The sequence below is a fragment of the Sus scrofa genome, chromosome 1 (assembly GCF_054392235.1).
Source record: "Sus scrofa isolate SSC_HxYL_T2T_F1_AM1 chromosome 1, Sscrofa_HxYL_maternal_Yorkshire_Landrace_v2.0, whole genome shotgun sequence".
Taxonomy (NCBI): Eukaryota; Metazoa; Chordata; class Mammalia; order Artiodactyla; family Suidae; genus Sus; species Sus scrofa.
In genome coordinates this window covers 138,343,707-138,364,456 of record NC_139383.1, presented here as the reverse complement: position 1 = coordinate 138,364,456, position 20,750 = coordinate 138,343,707, and the positions used below count along the sequence as shown (strand labels likewise).

At 41.0% G+C, this 20,750-nt stretch overlaps 1 protein-coding gene across 45 annotated transcripts in view; it reads left to right on the top strand.

Annotated features, from left to right (window-relative positions):
- Positions 1-20,750, top strand: part of GANC (glucosidase alpha, neutral C) — a 77,178-nt gene that overhangs the window by 32,024 nt on the left and 24,404 nt on the right. For 31 of the 45 annotated variants that reach the window (XR_014813397.1, XR_014813396.1, XR_014813388.1 and 28 more), the window contains 6 exons: positions 1,680-1,776; positions 2,964-3,144; positions 3,374-3,527; positions 12,555-12,790; positions 17,154-17,280; positions 19,123-19,202. Coding sequence is in view for 30 of the 45 variants with exons in the window: in XM_021097234.2 (XP_020952893.1) it covers positions 1,680-1,776; positions 2,964-3,144; positions 3,374-3,527; positions 12,555-12,790; positions 17,154-17,280; positions 19,123-19,202 (875 nt within the window). In the remaining 15 variants the exon portion in view is untranslated. Of the gene's footprint in view, positions 1-1,679; positions 1,777-2,963; positions 3,145-3,373; positions 3,528-12,554; positions 12,791-17,153; positions 17,281-19,122; positions 19,203-19,689; positions 20,579-20,750 lie in introns of those variants that run through there. The other 14 variants (XR_014813431.1, XR_014813429.1, XR_014813430.1 and 11 more) reach the window with 4 other exon arrangements.

Below are 20,750 nucleotides of genomic sequence, written 5' to 3'. Positions count from 1 at the left end.
TTTAATAAGTAAATAAATAAAAGTACCTTGAGCTTTGGCACCTAAACATATGTCTTCTGTAAGGAGAACAGAAATCTCAGATTTGGGTCCCCTATTCTTCAGTAATGCACCAGAGAAATAGTGAGTGTCTGACCTGTGGGAAGTTTAAAACAGTTTAAAACAGGTATAGGCCTCACAGAGCTATGGTCTCATGGAAGGCCCTAGGTCAGCATACTGCTTGCACTATCCAGTGATTCAGACAGGTGCAAATTCCACATTTACAGCATTCTGTACCCCGCCCCCCCATTTTCCACATTCTATTTTTTCCTTGTTTTTACAGCCACACCTGTGGCATATGGAAGTTCCAAGGCTAGGGCTTGAATCGGAGCTGCAGGCCTATACCACAGCCACAGCAACAGTAGATCTAAGGCACATCTGCAACCTACACTGCAGCTTGAGGCAATGCCTGATCCTTAATCCACTGAGTGAGACCAGGGATTGAACGCTCATTCTCAGAGACAACATCGGGTCCTTAACCCACTGAGTCACAACAAGAACTCCCCAAATTCTATTTTTACGAGAGTCAAGTGACAAGAAACCAAGTTCTAGAGCTTCTTACCTCCAACATGTGCAGCCAGTGGTTCTGAACCTTTTCCAGGCCTCCCTATCATTCATGCAAGCATCATGTGTCCATCTACGACATTTCTTACTAGGCTTAGTGATGGTGGGGGGATGGGTGGGTCTAGATGGCTGGGAAAGAATTTGTCTCTTTAGGAGATAACATCAAATACTTTTTCCTTGTGTAGTTGGAAAAAATACTTTTCTGCTTCCTCCTCCCTAACCTGTAGAATAACAGACCTTCCCTAACTCCTTGAGAATCTCTATTCTAGCATCCTCTTCTATGGCCTAGTATAATGATCGAGACTGACATTGTGTCCAAAAATTGTAACTGGGGGGCCCTAGGGCTCTCCTTTCTGTAACATTATAATCTTTTTTTATCTTATCTATAACATCCCCTTTCCATAAACTCCTCCAAATAAGGACCATTTGATGTCAAATACGTTTCTCTAAGAGTGAATTTCAGCCAATGTTATCTTTCTTAGTTACTTTCATTTTCCCCATATTTCTAAAATAATTGTTAAAATAAAGGACTTTTGTTAAAGGAAATTTATTAATTTACAATCACAGGGAACTGGGGGGGAGGAGGATTTTGAGGAACAAGGAAAGTTTCTCCTGGTGTCCTTGACATTATAATTCTGTATGCGGTAAGTGTGAATGATCAGGCAGAGGACATGCAGTCTTTCATCCGGCAAAGATTAAAAATGCTCACTATCTTCTGCTTCCTAACGCAAAGAAGTATGCAATGTATTTCAGAAAAATTTAGATTAGGAAAAAATCTAGAATTTTGTAAACATATTTTACAGATAGAAAAGAGATTTACTATAAATAATGACACAGAGAACTTTAGCACATAGTCAAGGAAACATAACTAATAAGTGACCAGAACTTTGCCTTGTGCATTTTTGTATCCCCACAACACCTGAATATAACATCATACAGAGTCAGCGTACGTGATCAAGGCAAGCTCAGGTCTCTCGATCCTTAGTCAAGTCATCTTGCTACTCTTAGAGTTAACTGAATCTCCTTAGTTGATTGTCCCACTGAGAAGGAAAACTCAGTCACTGTCCTGGTCCCTGCAGGTCCTACGTCCATTGGTTTGGATTTCTCCTTGCATGGATTTGAACATCTCTATGGGATCCCACAACATGCAGAATCACACCAACTTAAAAATACCAGGTAAAGTGAAAAACAAGAATTCTTACCAGAGGCTTTGGTTTTTGGACTGGAAATGTTTGAAAGTAAAATGTGAGATGTCTGAGCCGTTGCTAATATGAGCCTCCCCTTTTCCTTTATGATATTGCTTGTAGATCTTTAAGTATTTTCCTTGAATGATTACTCAGAACAGTGGTTTTCAATTTTTATTTTTTGTTTGTTTTTTTTGTTTGTTTTTTTTTGCCAGGCCTGCAACATGCAAAAGTTCTCAGGCCAGGGACTGAACCCACAACACACCAATGACCTGAGCCACAGCAGTGACAATGCCAGATCTTTAACCCACTAAGCCACCAGGGAACTCCCTTATTTTATTTTTTTGGCAAAAATTAGACAATTATAAAAACTGTAATGTGGAACCCTAAAAATATAGAGTAAATAAAAATATGGAGCTGCTGTGGTTGAGTAGGGTGGAGTTCTTCAACACATTACCTCCCTGGGTTTTGCTTTTAGCTCTCAAGGCCTTTCTGAAGACCCCTTGGAAACACGCTGTGAAAATCACTGACCTAGAAAAAGGCTTTTACGAAAAATGGACAGTGAGCCAGAGAATGTAATCACCCTCAGGGAGGTTATTTCAGACTAACACTATTGACCAAAAAAATGCCAGAGGTATCAGAGGAAGTAGAACCAAATGAAACACAGTCTGATCAAATCTGCCAGGTTTAGGTGCTGCTTAGATAATAAGTAGACATAGTGACAAGTGAATCAGAAACTGTGTTGCTCTCACAGCAACCTGAGTTCTGTGCTCCCCACACCAATTCAGTTCCTAACTTTCCCTGCTCAGCACCGTAGAAGCATATTAGGACACTGGCATTCTGTTTTAGCAACAGAGAAATACTCACAAAATTTGTCAATTTATTGTGTGCTTACTATTGTGGAGGATTCACAGGAAACAGTCCTCACCTCCCAAGAGATATTCAGAAAAGATATCTCAGATATGAGCTCATGCGTGCCTAAAGTAGCATGAGGGGAAGCTAAAGCAGTCAACGGAGGGGAGCCATATCTACCCAGCCTGGGTCAGAAAACCTCTAGGGAAATGTTAAGAGTTGAGCTTTGAAAGATGTATAGGACCTAAGACTTTGCAGGGGAGAGTGGAGCTGTACTATTCGTTAATGTATACATGATGGTCATTGATAATCCTTTGTGTGTTTCAGAGATGGAGAGGCTTACCGTCTTTATAATCTAGATGTATATGGATATAAAATATATGACAAACTGGGCATTTATGGGTCAGTGCCTTATCTCCTTGCTCACAAAGTGGGCAGGACTCTAGGCATTTTTTGGCTAAATGCCTCTGAAACGCTAGTGGAGATCAATACAGAACCTGCTATAAAGGTGAGCTATATCTCATGGCTGCATGTCATACTTACAAAAGAAACAAAACCAGTGAAGAGTAATCATAGCTCTAGGTTTTCTAGTGGCAGTCATCTGCCACCAGAGTCTTCACAGTATAATCAGTGAAAATTATTGGTATGTAGTAAAGGGACAGACTATTACACACGTTCGGGTGTGTGTTGTGGGTTGGAAGGAAATTTTTCAGACCTTCATTCCATTCTTTTTCCAGTATACACTGACCCAGATGGGTCCAGTTGCTGCTAAACAAAAGGTCGAATCTCGAACTGATGTGCACTGGATGTCGGAGAGTGGAATCATTGATGTTTTTCTGCTGACAGGACCTACACCTTCTGACATCTTTAAGCAGTACTCATACCTTACAGGTATTTGCATGTGGAAGTACCCGTTTCTTATTCCATTATATTTCCTGTATCCCATGTATGATCACTGTAAGTTACTATCTGTTTCACACCATGTAGAATTTACAAACAATTACTCAAGCTTTTTAAGAAGCAAGCATTTCTGCTCTCAGACTCATCCCATTCAGCTTGGTTAAACATTCCACTGGGGCTTGAATTCTTCATTCTCTAATCCCTGATACTCACCATCTGTATTCCTTGGAGCCTTTAACCCCTGGGCTTTCTCTAACTTCATCTCAGATGACCAGTGTCTCAACCCAAACTCTTGTCTGTTCTCTTCTTCATTAAAACATACCACTAAAGCATTTTGTCTTTAAAAGATGTAAATGATTGGAGTTCCCTGGTGGCCTAGTGCCATTGGATCTAGCATTATCACAGCTGTGCCTTGAGTCATTGCTGTGATTCTGGTTCAGTCCCTGGCCCGGGAACTTCCACATGCTGCAGGTGTGGCCAAAAAACAAATGATAGAAAAGACTGTTTTAACTGATGCAGAAAAAGCATTTGACAAAATCCAACACTACTTCTTTTCTTTTCTTTTTGGCTGCACCTGTGGCATGTGAAAATTCTTCAGCCAGGGATCAAACCCATGCCACAGCAGTGACCCAGGAGGCTGCAGTGACTACATCGGATCCTTAACCCGCTGCACCACAAGGGAACTCCCCAATGCTATTTCATGATTAAGACTTTAAGAAGGTTAAGAATAGAAGGAAACTTCCTCAACATGATAAAAGGCACTTAAGAAAAATTCACAGCTGTCAAACTCAGTGGTAAAAGACTGCAAGGTTTCCCCTAAGATCAGAAACAAAATGAGGCTACCTACCTTCACCATTGTTATTGAACATTGTGGTGAAGGCTCCAGCCAGAGAAATTAGGCAAGAAAAAGAAAAGGAATCTAAATTAGAAAGGAAGAAATTATTTCTATTTACAAATGATGTGATCCTAAATAACAGTATTTCAAAGAAGTCACACACACACACACACACACACACACGCACACACACACACACACAAAACTACTGGAGCTAATACACATGTTAACCACAGTTGCAGGGTTCTTGATCAACACACAATCAGTGGTATTTCCAGCAATAAACAATCTAAAAAGTAATTGAGAAAATAATTCAATTTACAATAACATCTAAAAGAATGAAATCCCCAGGAATAAATTTAACCAAGGAGATGAAAGACTTGTATGCTAAAAATTATAGCACATTCCTAAATTTAAAAGGCCTGGGAGTTCCCGTCATGGCGCAGTGGTTAACGAATCCGACTAGGAACCATGAGGTTGCGGGTTCGATCACTGCCCTTGCTCAGTGGGTTAACGATCCGGCGTTGCCGTGAGCTGTGGTGTAGGTTGCAGACGCGGCTCGGATCCCGCGTTGCTGTGGCTCTGGTGTAGGTCAGTGGCTACAGCTCTGATTGGACCCCTAGCCTGGGAACCTCCATATGCCGCAGGAGCGGCCCAAGAAATAGCAAAAAGACAAAAAAAAAAAAAAAAAAAAAGGCCTGGAGTTTGCGTTGTGGCACAGTGGGTTAATGATCTAACTTGTCTCTGTGGAGGCTCCTGTTAGATCCATGGTTAGATCCATGGTGTAGTATAGCATTGCTGCAGCTATGGCATAGGTCAAAGTTCAGGCTTGGATTCGATCCCTGGCCTGGCAACTTCTGTATGCTTCGGGGACAGCCTGAAGAATAAAGAAAAAAAGAATAAATTGAAAATAAATAGGGCTAAATAAATGAGAAGAAATCCCATGTTCATGGTTGGAACACTTAATATTGTTACCATTGAAAGTAATCTATAGACTCACTGAAATCCTTGTCAAAATTCCAATGGCCCTATTTGATAAAATGGAAAATCTCATCTTAAAATTCATATGGAATCTCAAAGGGCTCTGAATAGCTAAACAGTCCTGGGGGTAAAAAAAAGTTAAAGGAGACATACTTCCCACAACAGGGATCTTCTCTAGCCCAAAATCGTGGGAAACTAGAGGCTCAAATTGAAAGTTTGTGTAGAGAGAATGAATCTCTGCGAAAAGCAAGTGAACGTGATAATTACACACTAAGAATTAAGTGCAAAATCATAGAAGACCAAACTGAAACCATTGGAAAATTAAAAGAATGTTTACAGGAAAGAGAGGAACAAATCAAAACATTACATGAAAAGATCACTGAAATACAAAAGTGTACGCAAGAACAGCTTGATGAAAAATCTTCACAACTGGATAACGTAATTGAAAAACTAGAAAGACATAATGAAAGAAAAGAAAAACTAAAACAGCAGTTGAAAGTAAAGGAATTAGAACTTGAAGAAATTAGAAAAGCTTACAGTACACTTAATCAGAAGTGGCATGATAAAGGAGAACTTCTCTGTCATCTTAAAATGCAAGTAAAAGAAGTGAAAGAAAATTTTGAAAACAAAGAAAGGAAACTTAAAGCAGAAAGAGACAAAAGTATTGAACTGCAAAAGTAAGAATTAAGTCCTAAAGGATGCAATGGAAAAGCTTCATAGTATGGATGATGCCTTTAAAAAACAAGTTGATGCAATTGTTGAAGCTCATCAAGCTGAGATAATACAACTGGCAAGTGAAAAACAGAAATGTATTGATTCTGCAGATTTAAAGGTTCATCAGGTTGAAGAAGAAATGTGTGGACTTCTGGAGGAAACATGCAAGAACAAAAAAGCAATGGAAACAAAAATTAAGCAACTTGCTTTTGCTCTAGATCAAATTCAGCAAGATATGTGATGGTTCTGAGAACAAATTTAATTGAAATGGACTAGCAGACCTATTGTAAAAATGATTAAATATTGTAATAGTAGTAACTGCTATGACTTTGAAATGTCTCTTTCTATACATTTCATTCTGCTTATAGCTGATTATATTTTAAAAGACTTTTTGATCAAGTATTAATTGTATATGTAGGTTTTTTATAATAAATTGTTAATTATGTGTATTAGAAAACCTATCAAAATAACTAGACTTAAAACACTTTTCTTGTTAAAAAAAAAAGGAGACATACTTCCCAGTTTCAAAACTTACTGCAAAGTTAAAGTAATCCAAACTGTGCTACTAGCATAAGGATAGACATATAAGCCATTGACAAGGTAGAAGTGAACCCATACATCTCTGACCACTTGATTTTCAATAAAGGTTCAAGACCATTCAGTGGGAAAAGAATCATCTCTTAACCACATGGTACTGGGACAACTGTATATCCACACAAAAAAGAATGAAATTGGACCCCTATCTCACACCACAGACAAAAAATTAACTCATAATGAATCAATGGCATAAACATAAGAGTGAAAATCATAAAAACTCTTAGAAGAAAACAGGGGTAAATCTTCATGACTTTGAATTTGGCAATGGATTCTTAGCCATGACACCAAAAATATGAACAGAAGAAAAATTTAGATAAGTTGGACTTATTTAAAACTGAAAACTTTTGTGCATCAAAAACATTATCGAGAAAGTAAAAAGGCACCCTACAAAATAGGAAAAATATTTGCAAATCCCATATTTGATAAGGGTCTCAAATCCAGAATATGTGAAAATCTTAACAACAAAAAGGAACAGGTTTTTTTTTTGTTTGTTTGTTTTTGTCTTTTTGGTATTTCTTGGGCTGTTCCCATGGCATATGGAGGTTCCCAGGGTAGGGGTCGAATCGGAGTTGTAGCCACCGACCTACTCCAGAGCCACAGCAACTCGGGATCCCAGCCGTATGTTCAACCTACACCACAGCTCATGGCAACCCCGGATCGTCAACCCACTGAACAAGGGCGGGGACCGAACCTGCAACCTCTTGGTTCCTAGTCGGATTTGTTAACCACTGCGCCACAATGGAAACTCCCAAAAAAGAACAGTTTAATTCTAGGATGAGCAAAGGGCTCAAGCAGACATTTCCCCAAAGCAGTAGACATTTCCCCAAAGCAGATGTGCAAATGGATTAACAAGCATCTAAGATGCTCAACAGCATTAAGTATTAGGAAAATGTAAATTAAAGCCACAATGAGGAGTTCCTATTGTGGCTCAGTGGGTTAAGAACCCAATATAGTGTCCAGGAGGATGCGGGTTCGATTCCTGGTGTTGATCGGTGGGTTAAGGATCCAGCCTTGTCTCAAGCTGAGGCACAGGCTGGCAGCTGCACCTCGATGAGACCCCTAGGCCAGAAACTTCCATATGCAGCAGATGTGGCCATAAAAAGAAAAAAAAAAGATTTAAAACACACACGCAATGAAATACAAATACTGCTTCATAGCCACTAGGATAGCTAAATAAAAAAAGGAGAATAGTGTTGATGAAGATGAGGAAGAGTTAAAAACTCATACACTGCTAGTGGTAACATAAAATGGTTCATCTGCTGTGGAAACAGTTTGGCAGTTCCTCAAAAGCTAAACATAGAATTATCATATGACCCAGCCCGAAGATTAATTTTATGTGTCAGCTTACCTAGGTCATGGTGTCCAGATGGTTATACACTAGTCTCAATGTCTCTGTGAGGTTATTTTTTTCAGATGAGATTAACAGAGTTAAATCAGTAGACTCTGTGTAAAGCAGATTACTCTCCATAATGTGGGTGGGCTTCATCCAATCATTTGGAAACCTTAAGAGAAAAGGACCGAGGTGTCCCCTAAAGAAAAAAGAATCTGTCTTCAGACTGACTCCCTTTGTATTCAAACTGCAACTTCAGTTCTTCCCTGAGTGTCCAATCTGCTGGCTTACCTGCAGAATTCAGAGTTGCCAGCCCCCACAATCACATGAACCAGATCCCTAAAATCAATCACTTTTTCTTTGTGTATGTGTATAAATATGTACATACATACACACACCCTATTGATACTCTGCAGAACCCTGGGCATCTACTCAAGAAACTGAATAAGGACTTGAACAGATACTTGTATGCCAGTGATCATTGTAGTATATTCACCATAGCCCAAAGGTGGAAACAAGCCAAGTACCCATCAAAGATGAGTGGATAAACAAAAAGTAGTATATGTAGAAAATGGAAAATCACTCAGCCATAGCAAGGAATGAAGTTCTGATACATGCTGTAACATGGATGAACCTTGAAAGCATTATGTGAAATAAGCCAGACACAAAAGGACAAATATTATATGATTCCACCTATATGAAGTACCTACAGTGGGCAAATTCATAGAGACAAAAAGTAGGTTAGCAGTTACCTGGGGCTAGAGGGTGGGATGGGTAACAGAAAGTTACTGCTAATGCTTATAGAATTTCTGTTTGGGGTGAAATTTCTGTTAAAATTTTTGTAAAATAGCTAGTGGTGATGTTAGTACTACACTGTGAATGTAACTAATACCACTGTATTGTACACTTAAAAATAGTTAAAATCGGAGTTCCTGTCATGGTGCAGCAGAAATGAATCTGACTAGGAACCATGGGGTTTCGGGTTTGATCCCTGGCCTTGCTCAGTGGGTTAAGGATCTGGCATTGCTGTGACTGTGGCTTAGGCTGGCAGCTGTAGCTCTGATTAGACCCCTAGCCTGGGAACCTCCACATCCCGCAGGTACAGCCCTACAAAGCAAGACTTCACTTAGCAGTAATATGTTACATATATTTTACCACAATTTTTAAAAATTGATAACATACCCCCCAAAAAAACTCACATTGAATTGTATGCTTTATATGGGTAAGATGTATGGTATATGAGTTACATATCAATAAATCTGTTAAAACTCAAAGTAATGCAGCATCACTTCTGCTGCATTCTATTGTTAAAATTTCCTGAGTCCAGCCCATTTTCAAGAGAAGAGGAATTTGATTCCAGTTTTGATGGGAAGAACAAAGAATTTGTGAATATGAGAAGATACCCATATAGGAATAAGTACCATCAAGACCCACCTACATGAGTTCCCATCTTGGCAAAGGGGAAACAAATCTGACTGGGAACCATGAGGTTTCTGGTTTGATCCCTGGCCATGCTCAGTAGGTTAAGAATCTGGCATTGCTGTGAGCTGAGGTGTAGGTCGAAGACATGGCTCGGGTCTGGCATTGCTGTGGCCCTGGCGTAGGCTGGCAGCAGCAGCTCTGATTAGACCCCTAGCCTGGGAACCTCCATATGCCATGGGTGCAGCCCTAAGAAGACAAAAGACAAAAAAATAAAGACCCACCTACAGTCCCTTTCAGCATTTTTATTAGAATAAGCCTGACTTACAAGAAAGTGCTTCAGAAACAATGGATCTACCACTGAGGTCAAAGAAAGCTGATTTAAAAATTTATAGATTATCTGTTGACTCCTGAGGAGGATTTAGCCCAGTGATATCTCTCCAGTATTATACCATAATTCTCTGGCTAATCAATATTCAGTGTTTACATTTTTCAGATGCTCAGAGTAGCAGATGCTTTATCCATTCCACTTCCTCCCATGGAGATTTCCTCCCAGATCTCAGTGTGGACTGCTGTTTTCTAAGCTCCTTGCACAGCTTTCATCCTAGGACTTATCATTTTCTGGTGTTAAATCCCTCCTTTCTTGGATCCTGTGTTTCCTTTTTTATTATTATTACCTGTTTTTGTTTGGGTTTGTGTGTGTGTGTGTGTGTCTTTTTGTCTTTTGGATGGCACCCGAGGCACATGGAGGTTCCCAGGCTAGGGGTCTAATCAGAGCTACAGCTGCCGGCCTACACCACAGCTACAGCAATGCGGGATCTGAGCTGCGTCTGCAACCTACACCACAGCCACAGCCACAGCAGGATCCTTAACCCACTGAGCAAGGCCAAGGATCAAACCCGCAACCTCATGGCTCCTAGTCGGATTCATTTCAGCTGCACCAAGACGAGAACTCCTGTTTTTGTTTTTGAAGTATCTTCTGGTAGTTTCCTATGGAAGTGTGCGTTAGAGGTGTACTTTTTGCCTCTTTGCAAATATGAAAACATCTTTTCCTACTTTCACCCTCGTTTGATAATTTGGCTAACTAGATTAAAAGTTATTATCTCAGAATTTGAAGGCATTTCTCTGCTATCTTCTTGCTCCAAAATAGCACTGAATTCTGTTCCTTTGTATATGATCTTTTCTCTCTGAACTATCTTATCTCTTGAAATTTGTAATATTCTGAAACTCTTAAATTTTAGAATCAAATTCCTTGATAGAGACCTTTTAAAATAAACAGTGTGCTGCTTGTTCATTCTTGAGAATTGTATCCTTCAGTTTGGGAAAAGTCTTATTATTCCTTTTAAAATTTCTTCCCCTTTTTCTCTCTATACTGATTTTATAATCTCTCTTCTGTTTCTGAACAATTTTCTCTCTTCCAGGCCTTCCATTTATGCTATCGTATTTCTATTTTCTGCAGACTTTTCTTATTTAGCTTTTTAAATTAGAGTATAGGTGACTGCCAATATATTAGTTTCAGGTCTACAACACAGTGGTTCAATATTTTTATAGCTTCTACTTCATTTAAAGTTATAAAATATTGGCTTTATTCCCTGGGCTGTAGATTACATCCTTGAATCTTATTTATTTTATACATATGAGTTTGTATCCCTTAATCCTCTACCCTGTCTTGCCCTTCCCCACACTTTTAAGCACCTAGCTTTCCAGGAGCCTGAAATGTATAAAGGAGTTAAGAAACGTTTGTGTCCACTCTTACTACTCAACACCAGCATTCATTATATGGGGAAGGGAAAATGCAGACTCCTATCTTCTGATGGTCCCTTGTTTCTAATATCTTATACTTGCTTATGCTATCTGAGTCTTATTTTATGGTGCAACCTTTTTTTTTCCATCTCTCTGGAGATACAACATTTTGATGTTTACTTTGATTCCTTGTGTTGTCCCTGTTTTCTCATATATCCTTTTATTCTGTTTCCTTATGTGAGTTGCTCTCTCTAGCTTTGGAGCCTTTACTCAAATGTTGGATGATCTTTGGCTATCCATGCATATTAAGAATAAAGTTCTGCCTGGAAGCTCTATGTGCCTGGATGAGCTTTACACTGTCATGTCAGGTGGTGGGGGGAGTTCTCCTGTGTACTAGTGTTCTGAGAGCAGGGATGAACTCTTCTTGTTGGCATCCCCCTCAGAGGAACTCTGGTGAAAGCTTACCCAGCTTTGCTCAACAGTAACCATCCCTCCCCTGCCTGCTGCCTTTCAAAATTTTGTTGAAATTACTCCCCTCCTGTTCTCTTTCTTCTTGTGGTTTTATTCTTTTTCTTCCCCCCTTTTTTTCTGATCTTAGTAGGACTGTAGGGAGGGAAAGGAGATAAATGCAAGTGGTTGACTAGAAGTCCTCCATCTTATCAGTAAATGTTTTAGTAATAGTTTCTTAACAGTTCTTCTTGCCTTCACTCTCCCTTCAAATCTGCTACCTAATTTTTCTAAAACATAGGTCTGCTGAGGTTATAGCTTGCCAAATTTTTGAGACTTCCCACATGAGAAGATTTAGAATCCTTAGCCTGAACTATAGGACCTTTTACAAATTGATCCTCTCCAGGTTTGTTGTTTACTGGTCTCCCTCTGTGTAACCACCCTGGAATATTTGTTTTTCCCTAAGCTTATCATGTTCTTTTCTGCCTCTGTGTCTTTTCTGTTTCTTATGCCTGAATACTTTATCCCTTCCCCCTGTCTGATATGCTGTTACTTATTCTTCAGGTTTCAAACTAAGTGTTGTCATCTCTGTGAATCCTGTCAAGACTCCACATTTCACAACAGGCAGAATTTTTCAGACCCTGTGCAATCCCACAGCACCAGGCTGATGCCTTTAACATAGCAGTTCTATCTCAGAGCAGAGCAGTTTGTTCACATGCCTGCCTCATCAGCCAAACCGTCACTTTCTTAAGGGTAGGGCTCTGCTTTCCTCTTGATATTCTAAGTACCAGGCTCAGTGCTTAGACCCTGTAGACATTCAGGAGATGCTTATCAAATGTATAATTATGGCACAGCTTCCATGCCTGCCCGCTTGCATCTCTCATAAGCATCCTATCTTAATAAATCTATGTCTTGCCTTAAAAAATGTATAATTATCATCTCCCCCTTTTAGGCACACAAGCCATGCCCCCTCTCTTCTCCTTGGGGTACCATCAGTGCCGTTGGAACTATGAAGATGAGCAGGATGTAAAAGCAGTGGATGCAGGATTTGATGAACATGACATTCCTTATGATGTCATGTGGCTGGACATAGAGCACACCGAGGGCAAGAGGTACTTTACCTGGGACAAGAAAAGATTCCCAAACCCCAAAAGGATGCAAGAGCTGCTCAGGAGCAAAAAACGTAAGGTAAAATAAGCCAACACTCAAACCTTTTCATTACAAAGAACTTTTAAATGTTGCCTTGGCACATTAGTAGAAGAGAACCATCTGGTAAACAATGGCCATGAAAATAGAACCTTCAAGTGTATCCGTGAGGATGCAGGTTCAATTGCTGGCCTTGCTTAGTGGATTAAGGATCTGGTGTCACTATGGCTGTGGTGTTGGCTGGCAGCTATAGCTCCGATTCAACCCCTAGCATGGGAACTTCAATACTGTGCAAAAGAAAAGAAGAGAGGAGTTCCCGTCGTGGCGCAATGGTTAACGAATCCGACTAGGAACCATGAGGTTGCGGGTTCGGTCCCTACCCTTGCTCAGTGGGTTAACGATCCGGCATTGCCATGAGCTGTAGTGTAGGTTGCAGACGCGGCTCGGATCCCGAGTTGCTGTGGCTCTGGCGTAAGCTGGCGGCTATAGCTCCGATTCAACCCCTAGCCTGGGAACCTCCATATACCGCGGGAGTGGTCCAAGAAATTGCAAAAAGACCAAAAAAAAAAAAAAAAATAGAAAAGAAAAAAGAAAGAAAAAAAAAAGAAAATAGTCTAACCGAGAGCTGGAAAGGAGATTGGCTCAGAGGTGGTTAGAGGGTTGGACTGTGGTAAGGATTCCTGTGCACACACCGGGGTTTGTGTGGTTTGAACTTCCTGTTGGCATCAGAGAAGGGAGCATCAGGGCCTGCTCTGCATGCATAGATGTAGGCAGAAGGGTAAGGGGTAGCAGTGAGGCTTGAAGCTCTTAACAGTCTCTTAACAGCTGTATTACACCATTTTTCCTGCTTGCTTTCCTGATGGACTCTATCTGTCTATCTGGTTAAGGAAAGAACTAAAATAGGAGTTCCCATCGTGGCTCAGTTCCCTTAGTATCCATGAGGACACAGGTTTGATCCCTGGCCCCACTCACTGGGTTGCCATGAGCTGTAGTAGGGTCACAGACTCAGCTCAGATCCCCGTAGGCCGGCAGTTGTAGCTCTGATGACCCCTACCCTGGGAACCTCCATATGCTACAGTTGTGGCCCTAAAAAAACAAAAGACCAAAAAAAACAAAACAAAACAAAAAACAAAAAATTAAAGCTAGAAAATGGAAAGGGGGAGAACACATTGGAAAGTGTGTTATACCAGGGTGGTTGTGGTGGTAATAGCAATAATGAAAAGAGTGAAGGAGAAAAAATATGATAGAGGAAAATGGGGGCGCTTCATATGTATCATGTAAATGGATCCCTGCACTTAATCTCGCTCTGAGATTAAAGATGCCTTTTCAACCCATTCCACTGAGATTTAGGCCTTTCACGGGTGGTCAGAGCCAATGCTGTTAACTCCTAATTTCTCAATGAATAAACAGCTACCATTTATCAAGCATTCATTATGAGTCAGAGAGTACAATAAAACACATTATTCCTTCCAGTTGTCATAAAATTATGACATACATCTTTTTTTTTTTTTTTTTTTTTGTCTTTTGTCTTTTGTTGTTGTTGTTGTTATTTCTTGGGCCGCTCCCGCGGCATATGGAGGTTCCCAAGCTAGGGGTTGAATCGGAGCTGTAGCCACCGGCCTACGCCAGAGCCACAGCAACGCGGGATCCGAGCCGCATCTGCAACCTACACCACAGCTCATGGCAATGCCGGATCGTTAACCCACTGAGCAAGGGCAGGGACCGAACCCGCAACCTCATGGTTCCTAGTCGGATTCGTTAACCACTGAGCCACGACTGGAACTCCCCGTACATCTTTTTATATCACTTTTCAAATGAAGAAACTGAGGTTTAGAGTAGTTTTGTATTTTGCACAAAGGCATACAGTAAATAAGTAAGTAGCAGGGCAAGAATCTGAACCCTGGTCTGCCTGCCTCCAGAGCCTACATTCTTATAAGCAGTTATTTCTCAGGGCCTTCAAATGTCCAAGATGCTGTGCTAAAGATAAAGGGAATGAAGAGATAAGCTCCTTGGAGTCTTACAATAAGTGATGGAGAGGTAGGCATACAGAAACCACAGTACAGGGCAGTAACATGACAGTCAAAGAAAGATGGGAGCATCGGGGGGAGGCAGGAGGTGGACCAAGAGAAAGAAGATTGCATCCTGCTGGACTCAAGCTGGGCTTTCTGCATTTTTGATGAGCCCTGAGGATCGCGCAGGCTGGTTTGACCAAAAAGCAAGGCATGTACAAGGTCTGAATAGGTGGGAATCTGACCTTGTTGTAGGCTGCTTTGTATGCATTTGGAGACATTAAAAATTTTTGAATAAGGGGTTAATAAGCAGAATATACGAAGAACTACCACAACTCAACAACCCTAAAATGACCAGATTAAAATTTGGGAAAGAACTTGATAAACATTTCTTCAAAGAAAATATACACATTGCCAACAAGTACATGAAAAGATGCTCAACATCGCTAATCATTAGTGAAATGAAACTCAAAACTGTGGGGTACCACTTCATACCATTAGAATGGCTACTATCAAAAAAAAAAAAAAAAAAACAAACCAGGAAACAACAAGTGCTGGTAAAGATGTGGAGAAATTGGAACATTTGTGCACTGAATGTGGAAATGTAAAATGCTGCAGCCCCTATGGAAAACAGTATGGCAGTTTCTAAAAAAATTAAAGGAAATTACCATATAATCTAGCAAGCCCACTTCTGAGAATATACCCAAAAGAACTGAAAGCAGAGACTGCAGCATAAATTTGTATGCCCATGTTCATATCAGCATTGTTCACAATAGCCAAAAATTAGAAGCAGCCCAAGAGCTCATTGACAGACAAATGGATAAAGGAAATGTGGTGTATACATACAATGCAATCCTTCCTTTTTAAAGGAAGGAACCTCTGACACCTGCTACACCATGGATGAACTTTGAGGACATTATGCTAAGTGAAATAAGTCAGACACAAAAAGACAAGTACTATATGATTTCACTAATCTGTAATACCTAGGGTAGTCAAAATCATATATAGAAAGAAGAATGGTGGTTTCCATGGGCTGGTGGGGAAGAAGAAATGGAAAGTTGTTTTTAATGGGTATAGAGCTTCAGTTCTGCAAGATGAAAAGAGTCCTAGACATTGACTATACAACACTATGAATGTATTTAACACTATTGAACTGTACACTAAAAATTGGATAAGGAGTTCCCGTCATGGAGCAGTGGAAACGAATCTAACTAGGAACCATGAGGTTGCAGGTTCGATCCCTGGCCTCCCTCAGTGGGTTGAGATCTGGCGTTGCCGTGAGCTGTGGTGTAGGTCACAGATTCAGCTCGGACCTGGCGTTGCTGTGTCTCTGGCATAGGCCAGTGGCTACAGCTCCGATTAAACCCCTAGCTGAGGAACCTCCATATGTCATCGGTTCGGCCCTAAAAAGACAAAAGACAAAAGACAAAAATAAATAAATAAAATAGGTTAAGATGGTGAATTTTATGTTATGTATATTTTACAGTTTTGTCATTTTTTCAAGTTTTTGAGCCATGAAATAAACTTTTAGTATGTAAAAAGATTTGAATCGATGTGAAGGATGATTAGAAGGTTATTCTGGGGGAGTTCTGTCATGGCTCAGCGGAAACGAATCCGAACCATGAGGTTGTGGGTTTGATCCCTGGCCTTGCTCAGTGGATTAAGGATCCAGTGTTGCTGTGAGCTATGGTGTAGATCACAGACGTGGCTCGGATCTGGCATTGCTGTGGCTGTGGCCTAGGCCGGCAGCTGTAGCTCCGATTAGACCCCTAGCCTGGGAACCCCCGTATGCTGCAAGTGTGGCCCTAAAAAGCAAAAAAAAAAAAAAAAAAAAGAGGTTATTCTGGCCAATTAAAAAGGCCAGTGGTTTTGAGGGCCCCTGACTGCAAGTAATGGTATGAGGAAGGGAGAAAGGGATGCTGGAGACACTGAGCCATGATCACAGCTTTTCTCAAACCTCCTTCCTGAATACGCCTATACCATTGGACTGGGGATTTTTTTTCTTTGTTTTTAATGTGCTAGTCTCTTTTCTTTAATATTTGCTTTTGTCAGTGTTATCTTATCCTCTAGATGTCTAGGAAGCAGGGCCCTTGCCTACTTAATGCTTTGTGTAAAGCGCCCAGCACCACAGAGGGATAGAAGCTTAGTAAATGTGACCTTAAGAACAGTATTGGTAGGGCAGCGAAAATTATGAAAAAAGATTGACCTGGTATCAATTTATATTCCCATAAGCACATGAAAGGTTATAGGTTTTACGGGTGTCTGAAATATTTCAGTAATAGTTGTAGTTGTTTTGAGTAAACTTTGAACTCCAAAACTATATGATTAAAACATATAAATAAAACATATGGCTCATATGAAACTGATGAGATCTTTAAACCTTTATGTCCTGACAGCTTGTGGTCATCAGTGACCCCCACATCAAGATTGACCCTGACTACTCAGTGTATGCTAAGGCAAAAGAACAGGGCTTCTTTGTGAAGAACCATGAAGGGGGGGACTTTGAAGGTGTATGCTGGCCTGGTGAGATATTTTATTTACCTATCACCCTCTGTTTAGTCACAATTATTGAAGGCTGCATGGCCATCACTCTAATTTCTTGTAGATGTCTCATGCCAGATTTTAGGTACCTTTCCTTAAAGATGATGGTATTACCTTCTTTTACATCTTGCATCTAACACCTGGTACAGTGTGCTTTGTATACATTTATAAGTCAATGAGTGAATGAAAAAAAAAAAACAAGCAAACCTCAATGACATGCTATTTCCCTAAGCAAACAAAAATTTAAAAATAGAGAATGAGAAAAGGAGAGGAGGAGAAACAAAGAAAAAGAGTCCTGCAATCTCTCTCCCTATGATTCTTCTTTGCCCTGTTAGGCCATAGTTTTGACTTCTCTCCAGACACCCCTAACAACTCTGAAGTCTTCATTTGGAAATTCTTAAAGCCTTGGTAGAAACTCCTCAAAGATTCTACCACATCACAGCATTCCATCACAAATCCATACACTGCAGAGAAACCCCATGCGTTCCTCTTCCCTTATACCATGTATAAACATGTCTCTGTTCTCTTTAAGAATGGTGGGATTCAGAGTTCCCATCATGGCTGAGCAGTTAACAAACTCGACTAGTATCCATGAGGATGCAGGTTCGATCCCTGGCCTTGCTCGGTGGGTTAAGGATCCAACATTGCTGTGAGCTATGGTGTCGGTCACAGATGCAGCTCAGATCCTGTGTTGCTCTGGCTGTGGCATAGGCTGGTGGCTACAGCACTGATTGGACCCCTAGCCTGGAAACCTCCATATGCTGTGGGTGCGGCCCTAAAAAGACACACACACACAAAAAAAAGCAGAGAGGGGTCACTCCAGGTCATCTACATCCTTACTAGGGCTGTCTGAGCTGGAGGGACAGGCTCTCCGCCTGGCCTCTGTGCTCCTGATTATCACTGGAGTCCAGCATTGCCTTCTTCATTCACTTCTTGCCAGATTGTGCCTCTGTTTTAGCTATTTTTATCTTTTTTTTAAAGATTCTTTTTAAATTTTTTTCTTTTTTTTTTTTTTTTTTTTTGTCTTTTTGTTGTTGTTGCTATTTCTTGGGCTGCTCCCGCGGCATATGGAGGTTCCCAGGCTAGGGGTTGAATCGGAGCTGTAGCCACCGGCCTACACCAGAGCTACAGCAACTCGGGATCCGAGCCGCGTCTGCAACCTACACCACAGCTCACGGCAACGCTGGATCGTTAACCCACTGAGCAAGGGCAGGGACCGAACCCGCAACCTCATGGTTCCTAGTTGGATTCGTTAACCACTGCGCCACGACGGGAACTCCTCATTTTTTTATTTTTATTTTTTGGCTGTTGCATATAGCAGCCTGATGTGGGATCTCAGCTGCCAGACCCGGGGTGAACCTGGGCCGCAGCAGTGAAAGCCCTAATCACTAGACGGCAAGGGGACTCCCAGCTATCTTTTACATTTGATGTGAGGTGCCAATTGATTATCCAGCTTTCACATCTGATATTCTTTCTTTTTTTTAATTTTTTTTTTTTTTTTTGTCTTTAGTTTTTTAGGGCTGCACCCACAGCATGCGGAGGTTCCCAGGCTAGGGGTGTAATTGAAGCTACAGCTGCCAGCCTACACCACAGCCACAGCAATGCCAGATCCAAGTCGCGTCTGCAACCTACACCACAGCTCACGGCAATACTGGATCCTTAACCCACTGATCAAAGCCAGGGATCAGACCCAGAACCTCATGGTTGCTAGTCGGATTAATTTCCGATGCGCCAAGATGGGAACTCCTGATATTCGTCTTTACAATACATCTTATCTTGAGAACTACTGTTCCTAACAGGCTGTCTGTTCTTCTGCCTCTATAGGTCTCTCCTCTTACCTGGATTTCACCAACCCCAAGGTCAGAGAATGGTACTCCAGTCTTTTTGCTTTCCCTGTTTATCAGGTTTGTGTTTATTCTTTTGCTCTTTCCTAGTTACTTGAAAGGATGAAATAAGGGAAAAAAGCGAGGAGCTCCTTTGTAGCACAGTGGGTTAAGGATCTGGCATTGTCACTACAGTGGCTCAGGTCACTGCTCTCTCATGGGTTCAGTCCCTAGCCCAGGAACTTGCACTTCCATAGGCCTGGCCCCTGAAAACGCTGATTAAATAGAACTACTCTGCTTCACCGAGTAGCTCTTGATAAATACCACTTGTATGAAAAGGCAAGGATGCCAACCATATTATAGACTTTGATAGTGCCAGAAGAGATGCCATGTGAATTACCAAATACACAAATCTGTGATTTTGACTTCTATTATGATAGACTCTATGATATTATCAAAGTACTTAATGATATAGATTTATTATCTTTTCAAGTTGTGTGAATTTTTACATAAACTAGTATTACATGATATATTTTTTTTAATTAATTTATTTTTTTGTCTTTTCTAGGGCCGCACCCACGGAATATGGAGGTTCCCAGGCTAGGGGTCTAATCAGAGCTGTAGCCACTGGCCTACACCAGAGCCACAGCAACTTGGGATCCAAGCCTTGTCTGTGACCTATACCACAGCTCACGGCAACACCGGATCCTTAACCCACTGAGCGAGGCCAGAGATCGAACCCACAACCTCATGGTTCCTGGTCAGATTCGTTAACCACTGCGCCACAACGGGAACACCCATGATATTATTAAAGATGATGACAATGATATATGTGAAGTATATATAACGTGACACTAAAAGTAAGGTGTAATAGGAGTTCCCTGGTGGCCTAACAGTTAAGGATTTGGCATCATCACTGCTATAGTTCAAGTTTGATCCTTGGCCTCAAAACTTTTGCATGCCATGGGCACAGCCAAAAAAAAAAAAAAAAAAAAAGGTAAGGTATAATAATAATTCTTAAAATCATATAAGAACCACAGAGAGGACTGGAGAGGCCACTTCTGGAGCACTCTTTCCAACCAATAGGAGCAAGGCTAATAATGATACCTAATATACCTTGAGCTTGTGCTGTGTGTCAAGCCAAGCACTATGCTAGTCACTTCGTGTGCATTGTGCCATTTCACCTTCACAATAATTCTTTGAAGTTGGAACTGTAATTAACTCTAATCTCATAGTTGAGGGAATTGAGGCATGGACAAGTGTAAAAACCTGCTTGGAGTTACCATCGTGGCTCAGTGGTTAACAAACCCGACTAGCATCCATGAGGATGCTGGTTCCATCCCTGGCTTCGCCTTGCTTAGAGTTAAGGATCTGGCTTTGCCGTGAGCTGTGGGGTACATCACAGACGTGGCTCAGATCCCACGTTGCTGTGCCTGTGGTGTAGGCTAGCGGCTACAGGTCTGATTCAGCCTGTAGATCCCTAGGAAGTCAATCTTGGTCATGAGAAAACTACAGGGCGACAAGACCAAAAAAACCTGCTTAAGTTCACCCATCTAATCAGTGGTGGATCCAAGATTTGAACTCAGGTCTGTTTGTCTCCCAAGCCCATCTCTTTACCAGTAAACTCTC